At 43.7% G+C, this 24,862-nt stretch overlaps 2 protein-coding genes across 13 annotated transcripts in view; one reads left to right on the forward strand and one right to left on the reverse strand.

Annotated features, from left to right (window-relative positions):
• The window catches only part of CASK (calcium/calmodulin dependent serine protein kinase), a 350,915-nt gene that overhangs the window by 135,678 nt on the left and 190,375 nt on the right, over nucleotides 1-24,862 (forward strand). The window lies entirely within an intron of this gene.
• GPR82 (G protein-coupled receptor 82) lies at nucleotides 6,310-7,765 on the reverse strand. The gene has a single exon (XM_073670722.1). The coding sequence runs from the start codon at nucleotides 7,758-7,760 to the stop codon at nucleotides 6,681-6,683; it is 1,080 nt and encodes a 359-aa protein (XP_073526823.1). The 5' UTR covers nucleotides 7,761-7,765; the 3' UTR covers nucleotides 6,310-6,680.

Here is a 24,862-nt window from a genome sequence, read left to right on the forward strand (position 1 = left end):
TTTGAAATAATCCCAATTCTAACCCTAGCACAACCCCAACCCTAGAGTTTATTTTTTACGCCGTTCCTCTTGCGGTATAAATGATTAGACCGCTTTATTCTTCGGGTCGGTGCAATTACATAGATACCAGATTCATATTGGGTTTTTAATACTGACAGCTGTCACACACTAAAAGACGCTTTTTTTTTGCAAAGACTAGTTTTTGCATCGCCATATTTTGAGAGCTATAATTTTTCCGTATTTTGGCCGACCGTCATGTGACGGCTTGTTTTTTTGCGGGACAAGTTGACGTTTTTATTGGTACCATTTTTGGGTGCGTGCCTTTTTTTGATAGTTTACTATTCCAATTTTTGGGAGGGTGAATTAACAAAACACAACAATTCCGGAATTATTATTTTTTTTATATATATACTGTTCCGCGTGTGGTGAAATTGATAATGCAACGTTATTCTTTGGGTCTGTATGATTACAGCGGTACTACATTTATATTGTGTGTTTTTTTTTTTTTATGTTTTGGCGCTTTTACACAATAAAAACTATTTTATAGAAAAAATAATTTTTTTGTATCGCTTTATTCTGAGGTCTATAAGTCTTTTATTTTTCGGCCGATGGAGCTGTATGGCGGCTTATTTTTTGCAGTACAATATGATGTTTTCAGCAGTACCATTTTTATTTGCATTCGTCTTTTTGATTGCGTTTCATTGCATTTTTTTTTTTTTTTTTACAATGTTCACTAAAGGGGTTAACTAGTAGGACAGTTTTATAAGACGGGTCGTTCCGGACGCGGCTATACCATATATGGGTACTTTTATTGTTTTTTTTTCCAAAATAATATTTATGCGTACAATATATTCTTATTTTTTTGGTATGTATGTCAATTATATTTTTTTTCACATTTTGATTCTTATTTTACTTTTACACCTTGTCCCACTATGGGACTTTCTTATTTAAATTTTATTTTCAGATCGCCTGTATAGCACAAGAATGCAGCAGCATCCCTGTACTATACAGGCAGTCACAGCTGCAGAGGGAGAAGGTACTTTGGTCATGCACTGCGTATGACCAAAGTATCTTCCTGCTGTCTGGTGACCTGGATGTTGTCATGACGACATCGGGTTGTCATGGCAACATCCGGGAGCCGCGGCAGACAGCGTTGGACGCCGGCAGGAGAGGTGAGTATTGGCGATCACCTCACCTTGCCCCCGCAGTACTGCGATTGACTTCGATCACAGCATTGAGGGGGTTAATGTGCAGGACCACTCCCTTCACATTGTCACAGCTGACACCTGGCAGCGATCGCCCCGCACCACTTGTGTGGGCGCGATCGCCTTATGACCTAATAGTACGTCATTGGTCCAGGCGGCCCAGGTCACCATGATGTACTATTAGGTCACATGTCAGAAAGGGAGTTAATAACCACCTCTAAACTGGTCTCTTTACTGCCACTAAAGTGGGTAACCCAAGTTCCCTATCTGAGATATGGGTCTCCAGGAACCTAGGAGACTTTTATGATCCTAATATACTTCCTCTCCTATTATTTATTCAGACTAAGATAAACGGATGGGAGAAGCTGCTCTTATCGGCTGTGGCCTGCTTCAGCCTAATCAAATTGTTACACCGAATGTGCTATACATCCTACTACGAACGCCAGTTTATGAAAACACTAATATATTTGATATACCCCTCTCCATAGGACCAGAATCTGGCATCTGACACTCCAGTACCCCTGGACGCGAGGAGGTGCTGCACTGCCGAACCCTAAACTATACTACTGGGAAGCCCAGCTTTCTCATTGGTGTTGTTGGAGGGGGCAATGGGGTCCTATGTGGGAAAGGGTGGGATTGATCTGCCTTGATCAGATCTTTGTGGCTAGGGCTTAACCTTCTAAATGCTAAAAGAAGGGCTAAACCTTCCAAACTATTACCTTTTCTGCTACTTACAATTCCGACGTGTCCATCAGATTCTTGTTCCCATGTTCACCCCCTGTCCAGCAAGACTTCCCCCTTAATCACTGGATCTGGCCTTTATAACCCATTTGTTTGCCCTTTGCTGGCAGGGAACATGGAGCGAATACATCACCTAACAAGAAGCAAGTGGGAGACAGATGTGGGACCGATAAATGATGAGCCACTGGGAGTTTGCCTTGGAAGCCCCTAAACATGTTTCCAGAACTATTCTGAAAGAGCCATACAACTATATATTCTTCACCTTGCTTATTACACCACATCAAGGATGCACAGGGTAAAACCTCAATTCCCAGTTGAGTGCCCTGTATGTCACAGGGACCCAGGAATGTTTTTTCACCTTCTGTGAGATTGCCCCGAGATTAGGGTACACTTTGCCTTTAGTGGTTCAGTTCCTTCTAGGACCGCACTTTCTTATGTGGTCTTCGAACCTACCCTTTTATCAACCTATTTCACTAAATGGAAAGACACATAGAAATAACTATTGTTTAGCTTAGTTTATTTATTATAACTTTCCGTCTGTGGCAGAACCCATGAAGATTTGTTTATTCTCCAAGTTCTCTATATCTGTCCTACAATATCTTTACGTTACACAGTAGTAACAGTATTAATGTGTATTCGTTCCTGGTAATGGTTTGTTGGACAACAAAATTTGTTCGAGAAACACTCCCATCAAAGTTTTTATCCTCTTAATATATTAGTCATCATATTATATAACTGTGCACTTAAAATTGCACAATTTGCCTTACTACCCAGTTAATCTTTTCTCTGCTCTATGTAGAAACTGGAATTCTCTTGTCCCTGCATAACTCATTCCCCTCAACTGCAGTGACTTATGACTCATACCGAAAAAATGGACCTCTTGTTTCTTCATAAAGCTTAGAAGGATTCAACTAGTCAGTTTTTAATCACTTGATTTCATAGACCTAAAGGTATGGAATGAACTGGGTAGAAAGGCCAAATGAGCAATTGTAAGTACACAGTGCTATATACCGTAATATGGCTGCAATATATTAAGAGGATAAAAACTGATGGGAGTGCTTCTTTAATTCGCTGTATCTGTAATGTAAGTGATGATAAACGTTAAAAACAAAAAAAAAACAAATATACACTATAAAATTACCCCTTACTTTCCAAGGCAGCGTACAACTATGCAACACCTCAGAGAAACAGATTAGCGGATTTCATTTGTGTTCTAAACCTCAAAGGACGTAGATACTTGCAGGCACCATCCACCCAACATGTGCTGATTTTAAAGAGGTTAATTGTAATGGGCTGGAAGTGGTGAGATCAAAAATAAAATGCTCTTCTCCAGGAAAGCGCTGCCCTCGCACTCCATACAGTCGTGGCCAGCTCACTAGCACCATCAGCTGGCAAAGAGTTATACCTGACTGCTGAATCCTATCTGTTGCTTCCTGTTCACACATAACGACTGCAGTCAGTTAGGGGCCTCTTATCTGCAGGGGTACTGGGTACACAGGCGCTCAATCAGCCTGAGTAGAGGGGTGTAGGTTTTACTTTTTTGTACTGCTCTCAGCCTATTTAAGATTGAACTTGGAAAATAGCTTTTAAAAAGGGTTTTCCACTGCAAGGAAAGCTTAATTTTGAGTTTTGTTAAACATTAAAGGAGAGAAAACAAGATCTAGCTCTGACATATACAGGTATATTGCTGCTATATTTTCAACATCCGTTTACAGGGCCATGTATAAGATAGCCCGTAAGGCCCTTACTGTGGAATTATATGGGCTTCGCTGGGTTCAGTGTTTAATAAGATTTTTCCCTAGAACATAGATGTGAAATTCAGGCCCGCGGGCCAAGCCTGGCCTACTGTGTAAATCTATTTGGCCTGCAAGAAAATACCAAATGTCTACTAGAGCTGGCCCGCTGGTAGACAGCGCATGCACCTCTAATGCTACAAATCCCACGTTTCACTTGTGTTTTATAGAATTAAACTTTGCTTGTTCCAGATTCAATGTTTAAGCAAAACTTTTTAAGATTGTTTCCATATGAAAAGGAAAAAGTTCCTCAACTGTACATTTTTTTTTCAATAAAGATCAAGGTTGGCCTGCTGTGTATTTGCGTTTGATATCCCGGCCCTAGAAGCAATATACCTGTAACACCTGCACGTAGGCATTTTTTAATTTTTTTGTAGGATCCCTACACACCTTGTGAAAAATAGAATAAACAGTCGTGCACCTCATAAGCAACTCCAAGTGTCCAAAACTATTTTTTTTGAGAAGGGGTTTTCTTGATTTTTCTCAAAGAAAGGAAGTGAGTTTTTGGTTTGGAGTAAAGATATCACACCATGCAAATGCTTTCCCCAAACATGGTCTAAAAACAGCTTGGTTCCATCAGTGTGGTAACATACTGCTCTACTAGTATGTTTACAGCAAATCCACTGAAAATGCTCTATTAGACCAGGGGTCGACAAAGTTGTTAAGAATCTAGGAGCTAGCCAAAAAATTTAGGAGCCAGAATTTTTTTTGTTGACAAACTGTACATATAGACCCCCTCACACACGGCGTCTCCCCGGGGAGCACGGCCTTTGTATGTACTTACACAGGTAGCGGGAGATGAGAACGGGCCCCCGGCCACAGCGATCCTTCCCCCCCCCCCCCGTAACCCAACTCTCCCTGTCCAGTCCCGGAGCATAAGGGGGGCGGAGCAAAGTGGAGAAGGCGGCCTGAGCGATACTGTCCCTGCTTCCTCTGATTGGATGACTCCGTGCAGGAGGTGGGATTGGATTGAGAGTATTTTTTTTTCTTCTCAACTCCTCAAGCACCAGGCAACATTTTCTAGGCGCCACTGGCGACCAGGCGCCTTGGTTTGTCGAGCCCTGTATTAGACTTTTACAATAAGGCTGTGTGCCCACGTAGCGTTTTTCAAGCGTTTATGCTGCGGAATTTCCGCAGCGTAAACGCTTGTTAAACGCTAGGTAATCCGCACCCCATGGTCCCCAAGGGGATTCCGCATGTTCTATGCACATGCTGCGGATTTTTCCGCAGCGTTTATGCTGCGTACAAAAATCCGCAGCATGTCATTTAATTTTGCGGAAGTGCAGCGGAACTCCCGCCATTGACTTGCATTGAGACGCATAGAAACCGCGACTGTACATTTTTACAAGCGGCTTCTATGTGTCTCTATGTACGGATGGTACCCAGTTCTGGAGGAGAGGAGACTCTCATCCAGACCTGGGTACCATTGTACCTGTAAAAAAAAGAATAAAATAACAAAGTTTATATTCACCTGTCTGGAGGCTTCGCGCTGAAGGACCTGCGGTGACGTCAGTCATGTGACCGCAGGCCCTTCACCGCTGTGTCTCGCGATATGCCGGCAGCCAGGAACCAGACAGGAACGAGCGCTGCAGCCACGCCGGGGCCTCGGGGGTGAGTATAGCTTTATTTGTTTTAATTTTTACGGTTCACACTGTATAAATCCATGCTGTTTGCATGGATTTATACAGTGTGACCTAGTTGTCAAGCACTTTCCAAGTGATGCTATCGCCTGGAAAGTGCTTGTCAATCTGCATGCGGAAACGCATGTATTCTGCAGGAAAAACGCATGCACAATCTGCATGCGTTTTTTCTGCCAGGGAGATGCAGAAATGCTGCAGAAATTTTCTGCTTCATTTCTGCATCGTGGGCACATTGCCATCTTTAGACTGTACACATACACTTAGGCTGAGGATTTCCATGACTATGCTAGAACATGATGCTGACTCATGTACATCAATTTCTTAATGTCGACACCCTTGAAGTCACACCAGTTATCCTTCTTAGGATAGATATTTTGAGAGAAAAAGTAATGGGTTCCAGCTTCTTCAGTACAACTTTATTGGGTTAAAAATCCATATCAAAGTAAGGTGCAAGAGACCGTAACAAAGCAACACGTTTCAAACGCACGTTGGTATTATTTTTCAAAGCCGAATTGCGTTAGAAGCGCGTTGCCTTTTTATGGTCTCTTGCACCTTACTTTTGATATGGATTTTTAACCCAATAAAGTTGTACTGAAAAATATTTTTGCCAGGAGCTGGAACCAAGTGCTTTTTCTTTCCATTTGCTACGTTTGGCCAGAACGTCGTTCCTTGCACACTAGACTATCTAACGATGAGCTGGCTTTTCTCTTCCATAGGTGTGTTGAGAGAAACTAGTACTGTTCATTGAGGGATGTTACACAATGCTTTATCTACCAATCTTTCTCTTTGATTTTCTAGCCTGATGACTTTGGATAAAACAGTGAATGTTGACAGTTTTTGCCAGAAATGAAGAATATTTTTAATTGTCTTTTCGGGCTGTTAGCAATTAGTATATTTACAGCCCTAAAGCATGTGATGTTTTTTCCCCTCCGCTTTTCACCAGTGTCCCAATGCTCTGTGTGGCTCCATGCAGTAATTGCATTTATGAGGCCTTTTACCTGTTGCCAGCTGTCGTGTTCCCTCCCCAAATGTCCTGATGTTAAAGAAGCAGCAGATCATTCTAGGCAGTTTTGTGAGCCTCTGATCTTCTGCCCATAGCAAATGTTTAATATTTCATGTGCTCATATTCCTAAGGACATACAATGTCTTTGCTCAAGCCTGCTTTGGCTTCCTTTGGGCTTTGCTCCTGATTATGAGCAAGTCACTGATGCTGCAGAAAGTAAGATCAGATCTTTACACATTTGCAATTGGAATGTACCAAACTGTCCTCAAACTATTTTTTTTATTTCATTTTGGCTCTTCTACTGGGAGGTTTCATTGGGATTGGTGTTGATTTTTATAATCCTCACAGATATTGTTGGTGTTTGCACTGCGGATTGGTTGATTGATGTCGAACTCTCTTCATCTGTAGAACATTTCTTATAAAGAAGTCGAAAATTCTTCTTAAAGGTGTCGTCTAGGCAGAAGTAAACTATGGGATCTGTACAGCTTCTGAACTCCGCAAGGCACAAGCAACAATTTTTAACTTCAATCAGTACACTTAGGTATTTGCATCCATACGAGTAGTCAAATCCTACCAGGAAAAACTTGGAGATGTGATACGGGGTGAAACAGAGCAGTAGTAAAACTGCAATGATGATGATGTTGGTTTTCACTTTGCTGTACACTAGGTGCTTTTCTCCAATGCAGCTGTTTGCTTGAATCTGTTGGATATGCTTCATAAAAAAGTAATAAAACAGCAATACAACTAGAAAAAATGTGAAAAAACAAGTTGACTCTACAACACTTGTAATCTTGTACACCGACTGAACAGTTTCAGCTTCTTTATCAAAACATTTTTTATCTAGAGCAGGATCCTGGTTTGCCAAAAAAACTATGTTTGGGCATAGCAATGTAAACCAGACACCAATACACAGGTAAAGTGCAAATTGGGGGTCCTGGAAAGTTTTAAGAATCTGGCCAAAAATAATTTTTTCGTATGTGCTTTTCGGCTTACACCTCATCCTTGCTTTATGCCTTATTAGTGTAGCATATCGACTGACTGCGATCCAGCAGAAAATGGTGATGCTGACACACATACTGCAGTGTGTGAGTAGGCTCGCGCCTTCATACACAATGTTACACAGCGCAGAGTTGTAGGACCACTGATCAGCCCAGCTGTAATAAATGACTTGAAAGGGCATGCCGGCCGATACAATCATGTTCGAGACTGTAAGGTTTATGAGATAAATGTGCGTAGATGTCCTTCTGCTCATTCTTTTGAATATCACGAGGGAGATTATATTTCCAGAGAGGCTTGGTAAAAACATCAATGTGTATGCTATAGGGAGACCAGTGGAAGTAATTGCAGTAAAGTTGAGGAGTTCTGTATTATTGCCCATGCTTCCTGTAGGCCCTCTACAAAGTACAAACACAAAGAAAACTGGTGTGAACACTGCAAATGTACACTTATCAGCAATGTTAGTATCCATGTAAAGGAACCCATGCACCTTCGAAAGCTGTCGGCCCAATGAGCATTTGCCATCTCGCCTGACTTCTCCGTATTCATGCAGCAACTTCTTAACACGCATGAATGCTCCACTGAGTGAGGAGAAACTAGTAAGCTTCTCTCCTAAGGGAATGAAGGGATCAGGCGCTGAAAATCAGTAAGTAGAATCCATTCATTTTTCAGGGAGAGGCAGGAGTCCATACACAACACAAATTAGTCTGATTCCCCTGGGGGAAAAAGCCTAAAGCCCCCATACACTATGGAAAATCAGGCAATGTTCATGTCTTTGTCACTGTTTGGATCTAGCACAGCTTAGTTCAAACGTACCCCACTCACTTATCATATAGTGTAATGGGGTCCCATCTACATTTTCATTATTGTGAAGGCGGCAAGAATACTGTAGTGCCAAATGTGTTGTGGGGGCTTACCGTTGCTATCAGGGAGCTGTATAGCACTGTAAGGGATTTTCCATTTCATTTACACAATGAAAACTTTTTCATTGTGTAATTAAGCTGTACACCCTTGTGATTTCTAAGTATTATCATTTTCATGGTTATCTGCTCTGTCTGACATTGCAGTGTGACAGCTGGCACTACAACGGAGTTGCTTTGAAAACTTCTTGCAGCTTTTATGCGATACTGTGTGAAAGGAAAAACTGTTGGGGGGGAAAAAAAACTGGTGCACACAAGATGTCCTGTGTGTAGCCCTCCTGTCTGTAGCCCTCCTGTCTGCACAGCCCCTCTTTAAATGTAGAAGCAGTTGTAGGAGATTCTTCTACGGGGAAACTGAGATGGGAGCTGATTACATTAGTATCTGGTCTTTTAGTCCGTTTCTATCAAGTTCAGGTATAAAATCAGTTTTTTGTTTTTTTTCTTAAAGAAAAAAAATTAAAAATTTTTCCGTCTCTACTGGTCATAGATCATGTTAGACAGTGCGTGCTGGTCTTATAGACAAGAAATTCATGGAATAAAACTTTTCTTATGTTAACAGAATTTCAAATAAGAGTCCCCAGTACAGCTGGCTGCGATGTATTCACTTACCGTCAGTGAGGTTTCACATCCAAAGTATGACAGGAACTGAATTAGCAGAAGCTGCTCTGGTTATTTGCTGCTCGTCTCTCGTAAACCACTCCTATTATAGTTGTCCACTTACTGCAGAAATTGGTTATGATGGACAGAGAGAAGCCCATTCTGACTTTTTCTACAAGAAGTAAATTGCTGATAACTGGGCTCAGTCTTGGCTCATATAAAAGGCAATTTAATGTCTTTAGAGTACATACAAGCTGTATCCATTGTAACCTCATGGCATGCAGGTACTTCACACAGCACAATAATCAAGTGATCAAAAATGGTTTACTTAGTTAACCTTGTATTGTTCAAAACTCACCTTTTGGAGGTACTGGCTGATGTTTATTGGAAGCAGGGACTGATAAACACATTTCTACGCCCTAGGCCTAAGCACATAATTCTGCACCTCCTACCCCTCTTTAAAGTGTTGATTTTATCATTTTCTATTTAATATGCAGGTTTATTTTTGAAATCTATAAGCACTAAATACAGTAGTTATCTTTGAACCACATTATGTTTTAATTCAAAACTACACTACTTATGAAATTGCATAACATTAACACTTTACAAAAAGAGCCTTTCCTTTGAATTTCTTCAAGTAATCTTGAATATCTACTAGAATTTTTTCCTTTTGTGCTTTTTGTCCATGCAAAGGCTTCAATTGTTCCATTGAAGTTGACAGATCTTGTTAAATTTGCTTCAATGCAAAGAAGTGTAAGTATGTATCTTTGTACAGTGTTGGCCAGTAGATAGCAAAATATTAAGATTTGCGTACTCAGTGGTTGATACCCTTTTTCAACGGCTAAGGCCACGTGCATATGTTCAGTATTTTACCTCAGTATCTGTAAGCCAAAATCAAGAGTGGGTGATAAATGCAGAATTGGTGACATGTTTCTATTATACCGTATATTTCGGACCATAATCCGCACCCCAAATGTTGGGGTGGAGAATAGGAAAAAAATATATTTTTTATAAGATGGGGTCCTTCTTATAGTCTGATTAGGTATCTTACCTGGGGGATGGTGGAGCAGGAGGCAGGGTCCTTCAGGAAACCGGCCCTGCTTAAGTGGAGAAATGCTGCGGACCCTGGATACATGAAGCCGGTGCCGGTGCTCCAGCTGCAGTGAGTTGCGGTGATGATGGAGCTGGATCGCAGGTCCCTCCGTTCCCTGCCTCAGGAACCCGGCGGCAGCAGAAGAGGCGAGATACCGGTGTCTGGCTGGGGCCTTTGAACCTGCCCGGGGCCTGTGGACCGGCTGGGACCTGGACCTGTGAGCGGCGTCCTGCAGAGGAGTCGGGGCCTGTGCCGGGCTGTGAGCGGCGTCCGGCGATGCAACAGAGCAGCGTGTGCAGCTTCCGGTGGCCGCGGCCATCTTCCTGAGGCCGTGATCTACATGAAAATGGCTGCCGGAGCTCCCGGTCGGTGCATGCCACTCATAACCTGGCACAGACCCCGGCTCCTATGCTTCACCACCCGACACCAGCCACTCCAGCACAGGTACAGGCCCCGGCTCCAGCCGCATCTCACCTCTGCCGCCACTGGAGGACCCTGCGATCCCCGCTCCACCAGCACCAGTAAAGTAACGTACGGACCATAAGACGCGCACCCCCCCCCCCCACATTTTCCTTCCAAATGTTGGGGTGGGGGGGGAGAGTGCGTCTTATGGTCTAACAAATACGATACTTTTGCTCTGACTGTTCCACTCCTGATTTTGGCTTACAAATACTGAGCTCAAATACTAAATGTGTGAACGTGGCCTAACTGAAAAAATGGTAACAAATTGCAAGCTTTCGAGATTACGCTGGTCTCTTCATCAGGCATTGCCCGATGAAGAGACCTGAGTCTTGAGAGCTTGCAATTTGTTACCTTTTAATGGCCAACTGAAAAGATGATAACAACCACTGAGGACTCTCAAATCTTAAGTGTAAAGGCACTCTGCTTCATTTGATCAAAGGTCAAGGATCCTTAAATGATCCTTGATTCTTTTAAAAGAAAAATACCTTTTGAGCCGAGGATATGTCACTGGCCTGCAGACAAACACTCTCGTGTTTGGAGAAACTGTTTTCAAGTGGCTATGAGCGAAAAGGACTACAAAGTGCTAAGGGGTCTTTAGTCCCAATGTTGAAATCAGTTATGTGAAATTTCAGGTTGACTAGTTCATTGCATGGAGCGGTTCCAGATAAGTTTTAAAAATCAACAGCAGGTTTATTCCCTTTTCTTCAAATTCAGGAGAAGTCCATGAACTGAATTTTATAAAGGCACCAAATATTAAGCCAAACTGTTTGCAAACAACTGACCTTTTCTCAAGTTCTGTTTTTAAGGTTGTATTGATTGTAAGTCAAGCGATATGAACGTAATGAATTACCATTGTAACTCCAAATCTGGAATTTTCCTTTTACATGTGGTTTACATGAAGTATATGAGAGAGAGATGTATATAACAAATGCTTTTTGCCTGTGACTGAGCAAGACTGACCTGTGAGAGCGGACCTGCCCACAAGGACTGGAAACCTTCGGCTAAAAAGGAGTCTCTACAACACATCCTTGGCTTTCCTTGGAGTGAAACTAATGCCTGAAGGAATTTTTTTTGTCTTTGGCGGTGTAAATCCAAATAATCCTTTTGAGGAGGAGACCTCTGCTAATTGAACTATACCACCAAAAGTTAATGTGGCATCCTCCAAAGTTTATATGAAGTTTTTATTTATTTATTTATTTTTTTAACAACTAGTGTCTCAGTTTTTTGCTTGGAAAGAAAAAATTGCTCATCTTCCAGTTGTCTTTTTAAGTCTTCCCATTAACTTAGTATTGAGCACCCTCCAAAATACTTGAAGAATGGATCACCCACTTCTTTTAACTTCCATCCAGGTTACCAGTTATCTGACCCTTTCAATTTCAGGTACCTTCTTCTGGATTTCTATGACCTCTCAAGTATTTTGAAAAATTATAGTACAAACGTCTGCTCATATAGGGGAGAAAAACATGGCCTGGTTCCTGGCGTGTAAAAACAAACTTGAAATGACACAAAATATTTATAAATGTATAAATTTAACCACATTCTCCATTTAGCGTAAATGATGCTAGAAATGTTCTTCAGTCTGACTGGAGTAACATTTCTGCCAGAGGCGCCTGGCTGTTGCAAGATGCGCTTAAGCGGGGTCTCCTTTAACACTCATGTGTGCAGCACCATTCGGAGTGAATCGGCCCTTAGTTTTTTATTGCTCATCTCGACTAATTTCCAAAATTTGATCGGATTGTTTGGCATGGTTGAACATTTAAGTGCACATTCCAAGCTACATGATTTTCCTCTATCTCCAGAGCCCCCACCCCTCCTTCTTCTTTGATGGATCTTGCTTTACCTAGATAGATTAGAGCAGAGATGGATGAAAAACGGGTAGGAGGGAAGGTGCACTTAAATATTTGGCCACACCAAGAGTGCCCTATGGCCTGTACTTGGATTAAACAGGCATTCTGTGCTGACAAACTCCCTTCTAAAGAAGCACTCCTCCCATCAAAGTTTTCCCCTCCCCCATGACAGCACACCTTGAGAGAGAGGATCCACCAAGGACAAGAAACAGTCTGAAATAAAAGGGCGGCACCTCTCCCTCGCTTCAGTTGGTTTCCTGTCCTTGATGGGAACCTGTCTCAGGAAGAAAAGACTTACCTGGGGCTGTCCCGGTGTGGAAGAGTGGGCACTGGCCTGTGCACCGGGTTCAGTATCCCAGAAGCGCTGTCCGCAGCTTCGGCCCTGGGGTTTCTGCGCCAAGCGGGGCGTACGCGGTGAGGCAATCTCTGTCCTCCCGGAGACAGCGGCGCCGTCCTCCCCCTGCCGTGCGGCAGCGCTTCCGGGTGTGACGCGCCCGATCCAAGATGGCGGCGCCCATCTGAGTGTTCCAGGCCGGAGGTTTTTTTTCGATAGAGCTCCGGCCTGGGGAAGGGGGAGAGTCCACGAACCGAAGGAGGCTGGATGGCCCTATTTTTAAGGGGGGGGGGGGCTATCCTGGAAGCGTGGTACACTTCTGAAACATGGCTAACCAGGAGCAACAGCTTGCCCCCCCCCCCCAGCAACGGAAAAAGCAGAGGGATGCATCGCATACCGACAGCCGCTCGAGTAATCGTAGTGGCAGCCGCAGGAGTAAGGCTTCAAGTGCCTCGGGACCATCCAGAATGGAATCATCGGTTCCGCGACAGCCTCCGAATCTGGTACCCATTTGTGACCTCCGGGGATGAGTGAGCTTCGTGAATGTCACTGGTTAGTAACGGGAAGTCTCTTATGTGCTTCCTTTTTTTTTAGGAGCCTAAGAAGTGTAGTGCCAAGCAAAAGCATAGGATGTGTGCCCTTTTCCAAGCTTCCCTCTCTGTAGAGTGGCAGAAACCACTTTGCCAGGGCTGTGTGACCAAAACAATAACTGAGAATTCCTGGGATTTCGCTGCAAATTTGAAGTCCATAGTGCACGCAGAAGTTCAGGGGTCCCTGAAAGGGTTCCTTAGAGGGAAGAAAAGACCCCTTAGAGAGGTTTCCTCAGTCTCTGATTCCTCCCAGTCCGAGGAGCAGTGGGATTCGTCGTCCTCTTCCTCATCGGGGTGCGGTAGACCCTGCTTCCCCATTGAGAATACAGACAGGCTGGTTAGAGCAGTAAGATCAACCATGGGTCTGGAGGAAGAGAGAGCATCCAAATCCCGGGAGGACATCATGTTTGCGGGCTTGGGAGAGAAAAAGACGCTCATTTCCGGTTAACAGTAAGATTCAGGGCCAAATTGACCGGGAGTGGAGGAGACCAGAGAGATCAGGAGCTTTACCCTCCTTCTCTAAAAGAAAGTACCCCTTCGAAGAGAAGGACGCGGGACCTTGGGATAAGATCCCCAAGGTAGACTGGACTGTAGCAAGGTCATCGAAAAAATCTTCCCTGCCCTTGGAGGACTCTGGCGTCCTAAAAGACGCCCTGGATAAAAGAACCGACTCCTTCCTGCGCCACACGTGGGAGGTGGCGGCAGGAGGCCTAAAACCAGCGATGGCTGGCACCTGTGTGGCGAGATCCTTGATGGTGTGGCTCCAACAGCTGGAAGACCAGTTTAAAGATAAAAAGGTTTCCAGAGAGGCAATTCTTGCGGATCTACCTCTAATGCAAGCAGCATCGGCCTTCCTGGCCGACTCTTCAGCAGACTCGGTCAGGCTTTCAGCTAGGGCAGCGGGACTATCTAACGCAGCCTGGCGGGCCTTGTGGCTCAAAGGTTGCCCAGGCGACCTACCTTCAAAACAGAAGCTGTGCTCCCTCCCGTGTGACGGTAGACTCCTTTTGGCCAAGAATTAGAAGACCTGTTAGAAAAAGCAGGCGATAAAAGCAAAGGGTTCCCGGGATTTTCGGGGGAATCAAAAAGATTTAGTTTTCGGAGGAGGAAATTTAATCGGGGTCGTCCTCTGGGAGACTAAAGGAGATGGGAAGCTAAGACCAAAAAGGAGTCGGGCTACATGTTTGGGGGACCATCCTCAAGTTCAAAGAGATCCTCCCAATGACTCCAGGCTGGAAGTGGGTGGAAGGCTTTCCCACTTTTTTCCAGTTTGGGAGGCGGTTTGGATTCTAAAAATTATCAGTGGGGGCCTGAAGATCCGGTTCAGCCAGACCCCCTGTCGGACCTTTGTGGTTACCCCCCCCCCCCCTACGGAAGGTCCAGGAAGAACAGTTAGCCCTGGAAACAGAGGTATTAGAGTTAGTAGGGAAGCGGGTCCTTCTCGAAGTACCAACACCACAGAGAGGGAAGGGGTTCTATTCCCCACTATTCATGATAAAAAAAAACAAAAACAAATGGGTCCTTAAGGACCATCATCAACCTCAGGAGTCTGAACCAAGTAGTAGAAAACCAGACTTTCAAGATGGAGTCAGTAAGCTCGGCAGTGAAGCTCTTGCATCACAACTGCTTTATGGCTGTAATAGACTTGAAGGACGCATATTATCACGTCCCAATCCATCTGGAGTATCAGAAATATCTGAGAGTAGCCCTGTCTATTCAGGGGGAGCTGAGGCATTTTCAGTTTGCTGCCCTACCCTTTGGCCTCTATATTGCCCTGAGAATATTTACGAAACTAATAGCAGAAGTGACAGCCTTTCTACGGATCAAGAACGTAGTGATGGTGCCATATTTAGACGACTTCTTGATAATAGGGAAATCAGAAGTCCACTGCTCCAGTCAGCTCCTAGAGGTCACAGAAGTGTTGCATCAGCTGGGGTGGTTAGTGAATTTCCAAAAATCAAGAATAACCCCCTCCAGGACTCAGACCTTTCTGGGTCTAATCCTAGACTCTCATCGCCAAGCCTGCTTCCTCCCAGAGGACAAAATCTGCAGGTTGATTTCGTTAGTCTCGAAGGCCGTTCAAGCTCCAGGGATGTCTGAGAGAGGCAATGTCCCTCCTGGGTTCTATGATGGCCTGTCTCCCAGCAGTAATGTGGTCTCAGGGGCATATGAGACTGCTTCAGTGGGAGGTCCTGTCAGCACAGAGGTCCTGCAACGGGCATTCAGAAGGCAGGCTCTCTCTCTCCCCAGAAGTAGTAGATTCCCTTTCGTGGTGGACAGTCAGGGGAAATCTGACCGCAGGCGTTCAGTGGTCCAGACCAGTAGATCGGATAATTACGACCGACGCAAGCAGTTCCGGATGGGGGGGGGGGGAGTCATCTGGCTGAACTCTCAATACAGGGTCACTGGGCTTACCACGAGAGGGGGGCATCCTCAAACATAAAGGAGCTTTGGGCAGTAGAAAGATCCCTCAAGGGCTTCCTCCCTCACATCCAAGGTCACCATGTCCAGGTCAGGTCAGACAACCGGACAGCAGTAGCCCATGTGAATCACCAGGGGGGGACAAGGTCACGCCCTCTGATGGTGGTGGCAGACAGGATCCTTCGTCTAGCAGAGCGAAACCTCCCATCCCTCAGCGCCCTTCACATAAAGGGGGTAGAAAATGTGAAAGCAGATTTTCTAAGCCGCCATACCCCAAGACAGGGGGGAGTGGGGGTTAAACCTGGAGGTCTTCCACCAGATTGTCCAGTTATGGGGGCAGCCAGACATAGACCTATTCGCCACAAGGGCAAACAGGAAGGTGCAGAGATTTTGCTCCCTAAATCCGGCAGAGAATCCCCATGCCGTAGATGCCCTCCAGATTCCTTGGGGGTTCAGGAAGGCCTATGCCTTTCCATCATTAGTGATGATTCCAGTAGTGGTGAGGAAGATCCAGGAGGAAGGCGCCAGGGTGATTCTGATGGCCCCATTTTGGCCCAAGAGGCCTTGGTTCTCTCTGCTTCGGCTAATGTCTGTGTCGGATCCCTGGATTGTACCAGAAAGGCCGGACCTTCTCATGCAGGGACCAGTATTCCATGGCCAGGCCAGGGGGTTCCATCTTTCGGCATGGAATTTGAGAGTTCACTATTGAGTAGCAAGGGGTTTTCACCAGGCTTAGTTTCTACTTTATTGGGGAGCAGAAAACCAGTTACAACTAAGATTTATAGCAGGGTTTGGGGTAAATTCCTAGAGTTTATAGATGTCCCGTTATCGAGCAGACCTCCGATAAGAGGGATCCTGGAATTTCTACAAAAGGGGTGGGACCTGGGTCTAGCTACAGGGACTCTTAAGGTTCAGGTTTCAGCTTTGGGGGCACTCTATAATTGTAATCTGGCTGGGAATACGTGGATCTCGAGGTTTATCAAGTCCTGTGCCAGAGCAGGACCTTTTAGGTCCATGGGAGTTCCTCCTTGGGACCTGAATTTAGTCTTGAACGCTCTTACCAGCGAACCGTTCGAACCCCTACACGAGGTCTCTCCAAAGATTCTCACCCTCAAGACCATCCTCCTAGTGGCCTTAACGTCAGACCGTAGGGTGGGTGATCTGAAGGCCCTCTCGGTTAATCCTCCTTACAAATCTTTGAGGATAGGGTCACCTTGCGGCCAGATCCAGCATACCTTCCCAAGGTGGTATCTAGATTTCACCGTAGTCAGGAGATTGTGCTACCATCGTTCTGCAGCAATCCCAAGAATCCAGGGGAAGTCGGGTTCCATAGCCTAGATGTTAGGAGGTCCCTGCTACAGTACATTCACATGACTAGTCTGTGGAGGAAGGACTATTCCTTGTTCCTGGCCTTTCAAGGGAGTAGGAAAGGTCACGGGGTGTCCAAGGGTACCATCTCTAGGTGGCTTAGGGAGGCCATTTGCTTAGCCTATACGTCCACAGGGGTTCCAGCCCCGGACAATGTGAGGGCTCATTCCACCAGAGCCATCGCAACCTCCTGGGCAGAGAGGGCAGACGTCTCGATCGAGCAGATATGTAGGGCTGCTACTTGGTGTACACCATCCACCTTCTTTAAGCACTATCTGTTGGATCTGTCCTCTTCTGATCTCACCTTTGGGAGAAGGGTACTTCAGGCGGTGGTCCCTCCCTAGGGAAAACACCAAGGTTACTTACCGGTAGCCGGTTTTTCCTGAGCCCATGACAGCACCCGTAGGTGTCCCCCCCCCCCCCCCCCCCCTATTTTTTCTATGTTTCTCACACCCTGGTGTGCACTGTTTTGGGTGGTGTGTATATGTATATTGTGGGTGTTGGTTATATGCCTTACCTGTTTAGGGAGGTCCTCTCAATGCTCTGTAAACAACTGAAGCGAGGGAGAGGTGCCGCCCTTTTATTTCAGACGGTTTCCTGTCCTTGGTGGGGCGGATCCTGTCTCTCAAGGTGTGCTGTCATGGGCTCAGGAAAAACCAGCTACCGGTAAGTAACCTTGGTGTTTTTATCCTCTTAATATATTGCAATTATCATATTATATGGCCACCATCTTCTGCTCTTACCGGTTGCTCTTCAGTCCTGATCCGCCGTCTTGTCACCATCTTGTGACCACATCTCTGAACTGAAAGGAAGTCATCGCAAACTGTCACAAGCTCTCAACGCAAGTCTGAGAGCCTCATTCTTGCTCTTATAGACTCTCATTCAGAAATGGCTTGCTATCTGGCTTGTCACAACTAGCAGATGTCCAGAACAGCAGAAGGCAGGCTGGAAAGTATTCTACTGCATGCTTGGAACATATATTAGTGATACTATTATGGTGGAGAAATAATATAAAAACCCGGTGAAGTGGTATTTTTAAAATGGTGGTTGTTGTTCCCCAGAAAAGTTTGACTAGAAATGGGCTGATTAGTGGGACTCTGTCCATCAGCCAGATCAGTAGTCTCTGGCTGAACAGGAGGCTCATGAATCTGACTTTCTGGGGTCCCCGGCGCATCTTTTAATCGGTCTGGGGCTATGTTATCTGTGTCAGGTGGCAATAATGGCATTGCAGCAGCCAGAAAGTAACAGATTCTAAAGCTTACCCTCCCACTACCAAAGATCACTGACCTGACTGTTGGACAGAGTTCTGCGGCTAGATCTGCCCATCTCTAGTTCGGACTTTTAGTTAGGCTTTACATTGGAAGAAAACATTTGACTGGTAGTCAAAGATAGATAGATAGATAGATAGATAGATAGATAGATAGATAGATAGATAGATAGATAGATAGATAGATAGATAGATAGATAGATAGATAGATAGATAGATAGATAGATAGATAGATAGATAATCCCTACGTGTTAAACCCTTTACCAGGCAGATTTTTTTTTTACCAACATAGCCGTATGAGAGCTTTTTCTTTTTATGCAGATGACTTGTGTTTTGAATACCACTGTTCATTTTACCATGCAAATGGACTTAAAGTGTAAAAATTTCGCAGTGTGATGAAATGCCAGGTCCAGGTTTGCCTTATGGACGTTACTTGGGATGGATCCGTTTACAAATAAAGCAAACTCGAAACTAAAATTCTGCTTTTTGGGTACAAAAGAGTTTGCCAAAGCAGTAACTTTCCTAAAATGGAACTTTCATTTTAGCTTTTCCATTTACTCCAAATTTTCTAATCCTGGCTCTTCTGAGGAGGATCCAAGATGTTCAGGTGAGGGTGATTTGTATTGCCTACTTCTAGCCAAGAAGGACTTTGTTCTCCTGTACAAGAATTCTCTCAATCCCTGATCTTTTGGGTTTTTTCAGAACTACAGGTCCTCCTAAATCAAGATTCAGTCATTTTATCTACAAATACCCAACCTACAATTAACAGTCTGAAATTTCAAAGAAAGATCTTGGGGGAGATGGTTTTCTTGATGATGATTCAATTTCCCAGCTATCTAGAAAAGTAACATTTGGGTGAAGTTTCTGTTTCTCTGTTTTTAAAGCCTGGGGATAGGGTGATTATACCCTATTTTTTGTTTTGTTTTTGTTTTACTCGCCCTCCCCAGGACCAGCACCAAGCCTCTGCCGGTGGTCTGTTAATGCCTGCAGTGCTGCAGACAATCATTGAGCTCAGCGACTCTTGCGGCCTATTAGGGCGGAAGTTGATGTCACTTGGCTGCAGCACTGGCAACATGACGGCAGCAGCAGCGGAGATTCAGCGCTTTACTCTCCTTCCCCGGGTTTAACGTGTGTGTTGTTTTTTTTTTTTTTTTCAATAGGCCTTGGGAGAGGGGTTTTATGAATATGGCAAACATCTTTTAAGTTTCATATTGGAATATCTTCAGAAAAGACTTTGAACTCTCATCCTTGGTTGCCTTGTTTTAATTATAATCTGGCCTATAATCCTTTAGATGGCAAGGTGTTGTGTGTTTTTTTTTTTTTTTTTTTTTTTTTTTTTTTTAAATCTCTAAACCCTTATCTGTCCAAAAGGTTTCCTCATGAAACTTGGATTTTATTTTAGGGGTTCTTACTAAATTTCCCATCTGTCCCCTGGAGTCTGTGAAGATTAAGGTCCTCTTAAAACCATCTTTCTTGTAGCTAGTTTAACTAAAGTCTCCTCTAAATTCCACAGAATATATAGCCTATAACTGATAACACTGTAGCAATAACTCCTAAAACGGAATAAAGTATATTTATCAGAAGAGCAGTTCCTCGGAATTGTAGATAGGGTTTTATTTTTAACTATGATGAAGGCTGGCGCCTAGACTGACAGATTTACTGGGAAAGCTATTTCCAATGTCTAATTTCTTAACAGTTTTTTTTTTCTCCAAAGCATTTATAGCAGTTCTGAGTTCATTTTAGGTCCATTTGGTATCCAACATTTTCTTCTACTTTACTACTCTTCTACTTCTCTAACAAAGCATCATCAAAAAAGCAAATGGTAAAAAAAAGTGTAGTTGGAGGATTGGTAGGGAGTTTATAACTCAAGTATATCAGAAATAAAGATTTAGGATGAAAATTACTTTGTATTTCGGACCAACTGTTTAACTCTTAAGATGCCAGCCACCTCTGTCCAGCAATGTTTGGTCACAGAACATCTGACTATTGCTTTCATCAATGTGTTCAGTCTCATAGTTAGTTTCTTGTTATCGAAGTCTACATTGCTTTGCACGGAACATCTGATGAGCAGTTGCTTTTGACAGTTTGGTTACAGGACATCTGACTAGCAAATGCTTTTATCCATCTGTGAGATCCCAATTGGATTTTGTCTGTTTTGTCTTATTTCCAAATTGTGTTTTTTTACAGGGCCTGTTAGGGCACATAAGAACCAGTCTTTGTTGAGCTCGGGCACCAGTTGCGATATTAGGGTGTGAACCTCCGCGGTAAGGCATGGTCCTGTTAGGGATATGATAGGGTGACTATATTTTATAATTATCCTTGCTCTCGAAGCTTGTTTATTTTTTTTCTGGGTTTCTCCTAGGGTGGCCTATCTTTACAATTATTTTTTCACCTTCACCCAGTTATGACTAAAAGAAACTATTGAATATGTTTAAAATCCATTAAATAGTACTTTTCTTTTTGTGTGTGGTTACCCCCCCCCCCCGCCCTTCCTCAATTATATGTCCTGGCCAAAAATATTTTTTTTGCTAATTTCCATTTCTATGCAACAATTAATTGTTCACGTCCTTCCTCTTTGTAATATCACCAGCCATCCGCTTTCAGAGCAGGTCTAATCTTGGCTCAGCTCTGCTCTCCTTGTCCTTAGCTATGAGCTTGTTCCCTGTTATCTACAGGTGCATCTCACTAAATTAGAATATCATCAAAAAGTTAATTTATTAAAGTTCATCAATACAAAAAGTGAAACTCATTATAGAGTCATTACAAACTGAGTGATCTATGCCAAGTGTTTATTTCTGTTAATGTTGCTGATGATGGATTACAGCCAATGAAAACACACAAGTTATTATCTCAGTAAATTGGAATACTTTATAACAACAGCTTGAAATATGTTTTTAAAATCCGAAATGTTGGCCTACTGAAATGTACACTGCTCAAAAAAATAAAGGGAACACTTCAATAACACATCCTAGATCTGAATGAATGAAATATTCTCATTGAATACTTTGTTCTGTTCAAAGTTGAATGTGCTGACAACAAAATCACACAAAAATCATCAATGGAAATCAAATTTATTAACTAATGGAGGCCTAGATTTGGAGTCATCCCCAAAATTAAAGTGGAAAAACACACTACAGGCTGATCTATCTTTGATGTAATGTCCTTTAAAACAAGTCCAAATATGATGGATGGAGCGAGACATGATGTCCCGGATGTGCTCAATCGGATTCAGGTCTGGGGAACGGGCGGGCCAGTCCATAGCTTCAATGCCTTCATCTTGCAGGAACTGCTGACACACTCCAGCCACATGAGGTCTGGCATTGTCCTGCATTAGGAGTAACCCAGGGCCAACCGCACCAGCATATGGTCTCACAAGGGGTCTGAGGATCTCATCTCAGTACCTAATGGCAGTCAGGCTACCTCTGGCGAGCACATGGAGGGCTGTACGGCCCTCCAAAGAAATGCCACCCCACACTATTACTGACCCACTGCCAAACCGGTCATGCTGAAGGATGTTGCAGACAGCAGATCACTCTCCACGGCGTCTCCAGACTCTGTCATGTCTGTCACATGTGCTCAGTGTGAACCTGCTTTCATCTGTGAAGAGCACAGGGTGCCAGTGGCGACTTTGCCAATCCTGGTGTTCTGTGGCAAATGCCAAGTGTCCTGCATGGTGTTGGGCTGTGAGCACAACCCCCATCTGTGGACGTCGGGCCCTCATACCACCCTCATGGAGTTGGTTTCTAACCGTTTGTGCAGACACATGCGCATTTGTGGCCTGCTGGAGGTAATTTTGCAGGGCTCTGGTAGCGCCTCCAGCCTCTGGACACTACGCTGACAGACACGGCAAACCTTCTTGCCACAGCTCGCATTGATGTGCCATCCTGGATGAGCTGCACTACCTGAGCAACTTCTGTGGGTTGTAGAGTCCGTCTCATGCTACCACGAGTGTGATGGCACAACCAACATTCAAAAGTGACCAAAACATCAGCCAGAAAGCATTGGTACTGAGATGTGGTCTGTGGTCCCCACCTGCAGAAGCACTCCTTTATTGTGTGTCTTGATAATTGCCAATAATTTCCATCTATTGTCTATTCCATTTGCACAACAGCATGTGAAATTGATTGTCAATCAGTGTTGCTTCCTAAGTGGACAGTTTGATTTCACAGAAGTTTGATTTACTTGGAGTTATATTCTGTTTAAATGTTCCCTTTATTTTTTTTGAGCAGTGTATGTTCAGTAAATGCACTCAATACTTGGTCGGCGCTCCTTTTGCATCAATGCGACGTGGCATGGAGGCAATCAGCCTGTGGCACTGCTGAGGTGTTATGGAAGCCCAGGTTGCTTTGATGGCAGCCTTCAGCCCGTCTGCATTGTGGGGTCTGGTGTCTCTCATCTTCCTCTTGACAATACCCCATAGATTCTCTACCCCATAGATTCTGGATTGTGTGCCTCTCCACTCTTCCTCCAGACTCTGGGACCTTGATTTCTAAACGAAGAAAATCGGAACTCTGGGACCTTGTGGAGTGTCAGTGACTGCCTTCTAGACATCTGTCAAGTTGTGCTGAGCTTTAATGTTCTACTAATACTATAGTTTTTCTCATACCCATATGTCACTCAACGAGGAGAGCCCAAACTGCTAGAAACCAGAACGTAAGGAAACTGCGCTGCTACAAAAGACATCTTGAGAATACCCCTTTATCTCCGAGCCTGTTTTCATCTTCCTGACCAGGCCAAACTTTACAATTCTGACCAGTGTCACTTTGTGGTAATAACTCTGGCACGCTTCATTATGTCCAAGTGATGAGTGCCCCCTGGTCCTTGGTATGGTCTTTGGAAGGTATAAGTCATGTACCAGTCCTTTGTACTGACCCCACATATATTTATACATGTAAATGAGATCTCATCTGAGGTGTTGCTTTTCTAAGCTAAACAAGCTCAACTTTTTCAACCTCTCATCATGAGAGGCCTTCCATCCCTTGTAATATTCTAGTTGCCGCCTTTGAAACGACTCTAACTTCTGAATATCCTTTTTAAAATGTGGAGCCCAAAACTGAATCCTATATTCCAGATGTGGTCTCACCAGTGATTTATAAAGGGGCAACAGTACTTTGGGATTTTATTTATCTTTTTATACAGCCTATTCATCCTAAAATCTTATTTGCATTTGCAGCTGCAGCTTGACGTTGAGTACTGCTGCTCAGCTTACTCGTGACCAGAATACCCAAGTCCTTCTCCTGTTCTGTAGTCCTGAGTATACTCCCATTTAATGTATATGTAGAAATAGGATTACTCTGTCATAGGTGCATTACTCTACATTTATCTACATTAAACCTCATCTGCCCAGTGTTTGCCCATTCAGTCATCTTATCCAGATATTGCAGAACTATCGTAATGTGAAGATCAGATTTTAATATCCTACATGGTTTGGTGTCATCAGCAAAGACTGACACTTTACTCTCAATCCCATCCCCAAGTTCATTTAATAGAAAGGTTAAAAATAAATTAGTCCTAGCACAGATCCCTGCGGTCCCTACTGCTGACTATATCCCATTTAGAGAACGTACCATTTATGTTGACTTAGTTTCCTATCAGTTAGCCAATTCCTTGCCCATCTACATATAGTTCCCCCAAGTCCTTGCTTCTGTAGCTTCAGTATAAGGCTACACTGTGGTACAGTATCAAATGCCTTTGCAAAGTCCAGCTAAATCACTTCAGCCGCATTACCAACATCCAAATTTGCACTTACCTCCTCATAGAAACCCAACATTACCTATTTTTCATGAATCCATGCTGATCATCATTTATTATATTATTCTCTGCAATATAACGCTGTAGGTCATCTCTTATGATGCCCTCAAAAACTTTGCACACTACTGATGTCAGACTTACCGGACTGTAGTTACCTGGATCCACCTTCTTACGTTTCTTAAATATCGGTACCACATCGGCTATCCTCCAATCCTGTGACACTACCCCTGTTACAAGAGAGTCTAAGAAAATGAGATTCAGCAGTTTGTCAATTGCTGAGCTCAATTCCCTCAGTATCCATGGATGAATACCATCTGGGCCGGGGGATTTGTCAATGTTTAATTTGCCCAGAGACGAGCGTACTTCTTTTTGTGTTAAACTAGTTATATCAGGTGGTGAACTTTGATTTTTTGCCCTGTTGAAAGATCCCTGGAACAGACTGTTGGTGAACATGGATGAAAAGTGCCTGTTTAATATCTCAGCCTTTTCTTTGTCCTTTGTAATTATCTTGTTTAGTGTCTTTTAAGGGGCCGATGCAATCAGGTTTTTTTTTTTTTGGCATTGATGTATTTAGAAAAATTTTGGGGATTTATTTTAATGTGGCTGGTGACTTTGTTTCTCTGTAGATAATTTTGCTAGCTTGATTTTTTTTTACATTTCTTATTTAGGTCTTTATACTCCTGAAATGCTATTTCTGTATTCTCTTCCTTCAAGATTTTGAATGCCCTTTGTTTTTGTCTTATTAAACTTTGTACTGTCTTATCCATAATGGTTTCTTTTTATTCCTGGACATTTTATCAGATGGTATACATTTTCTACAGGATTCTAGTGGTA

The sequence above is a fragment of the Phyllobates terribilis genome, unplaced genomic scaffold (genome assembly GCF_046119375.1).
Source record: "Phyllobates terribilis strain yellow unplaced genomic scaffold, ASM4611937v1 Scaffold_2__4_contigs__length_985480577, whole genome shotgun sequence".
NCBI classification, from domain to species: Eukaryota; Metazoa; Chordata; class Amphibia; order Anura; family Dendrobatidae; genus Phyllobates; species Phyllobates terribilis.

Excerpts from the sequence above, each read along its gene's own strand:
- GPR82 (XM_073670722.1), bottom strand. The coding sequence starts at position 7,760 with ATGGGCAATAATACAGAACTCCTCAACTTTACTGCAATTACTTCCACT.